The 4,382-nt window shown below is 44.9% G+C and overlaps 1 protein-coding gene across 1 annotated transcript; it reads left to right on the top strand.

Moving 5' to 3' along the window:
- The first annotated feature begins 592 nt into the window (after positions 1-592).
- LOC106585570 (T-box-containing protein TBX6L) lies at positions 593-3,963 on the top strand. Its single transcript, XM_014171941.2, has 9 exons — positions 593-750; positions 977-1,130; positions 1,256-1,358; positions 1,795-1,959; positions 2,104-2,250; positions 2,356-2,426; positions 2,535-2,623; positions 2,729-2,948; positions 3,078-3,963. Exons 1-9 carry the CDS (start codon positions 735-737, stop codon positions 3,511-3,513), a joined length of 1,401 nt encoding a protein of 466 aa, XP_014027416.1. The 5' UTR covers positions 593-734; the 3' UTR covers positions 3,514-3,963.
- Positions 3,964-4,382: the final 419 nt, after the last annotated feature.

Below are 4,382 nucleotides of genomic sequence, written 5' to 3'. Positions count from 1 at the left end.
CAAGCAAATTGTTGTTTGGCAAAAAAAAAAAAACTATTAGGGATTGTGACTCAAATGTTCTATGTTGTGAGGGTTGATCAAGTTTGTATTGGATCACTTCTCCGAGCTCTTATTAGCTGTTATGGCTATTTTACCACATTGCATAATAATGTTCTTTGTAAATATATTATGGCTATTTTACCACATTGCATGAGGACACTAAATAGGCTATCTGTGTGAATGATAATTACAGATTTTGGTGCCGCTGTAGGCCCTGTTCTCCAGTGGGGAAGCCCATCCATATTTGTTTAAAAGTCTCTTAGCAGTTAATAAAGATGCATTTCCTCTGTCCCCCTTCCTGTGGGGACGGTATCAAGGCTCTGTTAAGTCCCTTTGATTTCCACTACCCTCCAATCACAGTGGGACATTGACTCATCATTTGTGCCACTTCAAAGCCTGGGAATGGCTCTTCAGGCCACTCCCACTCCTGGGCTCCCCTTAAAAGTCAGAGACCCCATCCTCCAGTTCAACAATTCTAGAGAGCCCCAAGTGATTGCTGTTCGAACACCATTAGACCTACGACCACTCAATGTATGCTTCCGGCACCAGTGGAATATACTGAAAGCTCAAGACCGATGTGCAGCACCAAGGAGGGACTGTTAACTGTGGTTTCTACTTTGGAAAGCACTAAAACAGTTTTCTGATACATGATATTTTTGGCGCACCTCTCCTTGTTCCACCAACTCGTCTGAAGAATGCAGTCCATCAGAGGTGAGTGTTGATCCTCAAGCTCTTTTTTTGTCATCAAACCTACCTTGGATTCCCAATGGACATCACACATTCAAGGCATAAGCTCTCATTGTCTATATCAGTAGTCTGTGTATGTGAAATATTCCTCTATCACAGCCTATTGCCTATTTAGTTCTTATCTTGGTCAGCTAGTCCTCTGTCCGTTTGAGCTTATGACTGCTTCTTAATAATTGTTACTACATCCTAGACATGAAGTCCAACTTTAGTACTCCGTCGTGCTCAATTCCCGGTGGTCCCGATGCTTATCGCCAAGGCAACATCAGGATGACTCTGGAGAACCCAGAACTCTGGAAGTCCTTCCATGAAATAGGAACAGAGATGATTATCACTAAACCAGGCAGGTAAGATAACCACAACTTCAAACTCTATCTGCCATTATCAATTACAATGTACTTGATTGAAACTACTTCAAGAAATTGCGCTTTCTGTGGACGGTCATGATAATGGTTATTCTTGAATTTTGCAGGAGAATGTTTCCACACTGTAAAATCAACCTTTCTGGACTAATTCCATGTTCCAAGTACATCTTGTTGGTTGACATGGTACCTGTGGATGGTTTCAGGTATAAGGTAACAACCTTTTGCATGTTTACACTTGAATACATATCCATTGCCTTTCATATGAGCAAAATCATTGAAACCAAGGAGAATTTTCATTTAGAAACGACACATCACCCCTTTGTGACATTGGTCATCAATGCTTGTATCAAACAATCGTGACATTAGCAAACATTAGCAATTGATGTTCTCCAATGGTCAGCATCTCCAGACGAGACCCAGCTCCACTCCAGTCTTTGCTAATCACCCCTTTGACATTGGTCATCAAAGGGCATTATCTCTTCCTGTTGTTATATCCCCTGCTGTTTGCCTCTGTGGGTGGTGCAAGCCAAAGTATCACTCTCTTTTAGCCTCAAGGTTAGACAGGGATCCTCTGAAAATCACCGCTGCTCCCTTTTATATGACAGATTAACTTTATGTTAAGCTGTTTACTTCTGTCTCCTTCCAGTGGAATAAAGAGAAATGGGAAGTGACTGGGAAGGCGGAGCCTCAGCCTCCTTGTCGGACGTACCTGCACCCAGACTCTCCGGCCCCTGGGAGCCACTGGATGAAACAGTCGGTGTCCTTCCTCAAGCTCAAGCTCACCAACAACACTCTGGACCAACATGGCCATGTAAGAAAGTATTGTCAGGCTCTGTAATAATAAATATCTATATAGACTTACTCTATAGAGCATTGGCAAATTATTTTACTTTGATGACATTAACTGTTGTCTTTGTTCCAGTGACTAAACTAACTGTGCATCTCTCTCTTTCAGATCATTTTGCATTCCATGCACTGCTATCAGCCGCGCTTCCACGTTGTCCAGGCAGACGACATGTACAGTGTACGCTGGAGTGTCTTCCAGACCTTCACCTTCCCTGAGACCTCCTTCACCTCAGTCACCGCTTACCAGAACACTAAGGTCAGTCTCACTGCAGTCACTGGCACAGCAGGGCACTACCCTTTCCCCAAGCAAGAATCTGGTAACAAGGCACTAGGTGTTTAAAACCAACTCTTTTCCCCACAGATAACAAAGCTGAAGATTGACCACAACCCATTTGCGAAAGGCTTCCGAGACGAAGGAACTAATACAAAAAAGTAGCTAGAATTGTTTTTATCATTACTTTTGTATTTCACTCTTTCTTTTCTATTTTCTGCTTGCCTTGAATATGTGTACTAATGATCCTGTTGTATTTTCCGCTGCAGGCGTGCTAACAGAATCCCAGCCTCAACAGAGAAAAAAGCAAAGGAAATGGATTATCTAAGCAAAGACTCATATGAGGACAGCCCTTCAAGTATTGGCTTTCACCAGTTAGTTTAGTGACCAAACTACTCATCCCTTCTTGTAGAGGTTGTTCTTCTCTGAGCTCAGTGGGTCTGATGTCATGTATGTTTTGCAGGCTTACAGAGGTCATCATATGAGGGATACGAAGGAGAGCGGGCAGAACTCACTGAGAGAAAAGAGGAGGAAGTGGTGAAAGAGGAGCACTACTCCCCTTGGGGGCCTGATAGGGAGCATGGACACCACGGCCAGACAGACACACCCCCTGGACCCGACGTCAGGGACATGTACAATGCAGAGCAGCGAGTACCAACCCCAGCTTCATACCAGCCTTACAGGTAGGCACCACAGCATGCTGTCTATCTCAGTAATGTTCATCCTACTGCCTGTAGGAAGGAAAACTCACTGCCACATTGTCATCAAAGCAGACGACACTGACCACCACCCTGCCTTCTCTCTCTTTTCAGGTTCCATAAATACGGGAAGTCTCCATCTCCGTCCTCCAACCTGGGCAGCAGCAATGGCGGTTCTGGGCGGGCCAGCTTTGAGTCCAGAGTCCCTGATGTAGCCACAGTCCCAGAGCATGAGGCCTCCAAGCCCTCTGTTAATGAGATTAGATCATCTCCCTGTGGCCCGCAGCCCCTTGCAGGACATCATCCGGACTACACAGGGGTGCTCAACATGTCCCAAGCAGGCAAGCCAGGGATCCTCAGCCACCACATCTACAGCCCTTACGGCACAGAGCAGACCCTGGGTCAGTGGAGCGGCCCCAGCCATGCCCAGTACCCTCCCCCTCACCACCTGCCCACTGACTACAGTACCCCGGCTGTGCACCACGGATATCACCATGGCAACGTGGCTGAGTGGAGCCAGTACCCACTCTTCTCCTACTCATGCTGGTGAACCATTTCCTCACAGTTTCTCCCAAAAGAGAAGGACTGCAGTCTCACAGGTGACTCAGTGAGACCTCATAAATGCTACTATGCTGTCATACCTGTGTTTCCCCTAGAGGTCTGTCCCAAGTCCAGCATCACACCCTGATGGCTGCTGGTCCAGAGCTCATGGGCATGCTGAGGCTGAGGGAGAAGGATCTGGGTCCGAAGAAACATCAGCAAGCAGAAATGATAATGGAGTGGAACAGAGACAATGTGCTTTAGAATGACTACCAGAGTAGTGCTGTTGACTCGTCTGATAACACAGCTGGCTTTAGGCCTGAAAATGAATATGTTCCTACCAATTATATGTTTATTGTTGAATTGTCTATTTATTTTGTTTTGATTTCATTTTTTTCAAATATTTTTGTAAAAAAATAAATGTTTTGTGTGTAATAAATAGCTTTAATGAGATTGTAATGTGAGCTGTATGTAATTAAAGAATCAACAAGTTACACGTGTTTTTCTACATTTTTTTTTCAAAGCTAAAGTATTAATTTACTTGGTGCCCGGGATTCAATCTAAGGAGCATTATAAACTGGGTGATTCGACAGCCGTGGTACACTACATAATCAAAAGTATGTGGACACCTGCTTGTCGAAACATCTCATTCCAAAATCATGGGCATTTAATATGGAGTTGGTCCCCCCATTGCTGCTACAACAGCATCCACTCTTCTGGGAAGGCTTTCCACTAGATGTTGGAACATTGTTGCTGGGACTTGCTTCCATTCAGCCACAAGATCATTAGTGAGGTCAGACACTGATGTTGGGCGATTAGGACTGGCTCGCAGTCCTAATCCAATTCATCCCAAAGGTGTTGGATGAGGTTGAGGTCAGG

Source organism: Salmo salar, chromosome ssa24 (genome assembly GCF_905237065.1).
Source record: "Salmo salar chromosome ssa24, Ssal_v3.1, whole genome shotgun sequence".
NCBI classification, from domain to species: domain Eukaryota; kingdom Metazoa; phylum Chordata; class Actinopteri; order Salmoniformes; family Salmonidae; genus Salmo; species Salmo salar.
The sequence above is the reverse complement of the archived record's forward strand: the minus strand, read 5'-3'. Positions and strand labels throughout refer to the sequence as shown.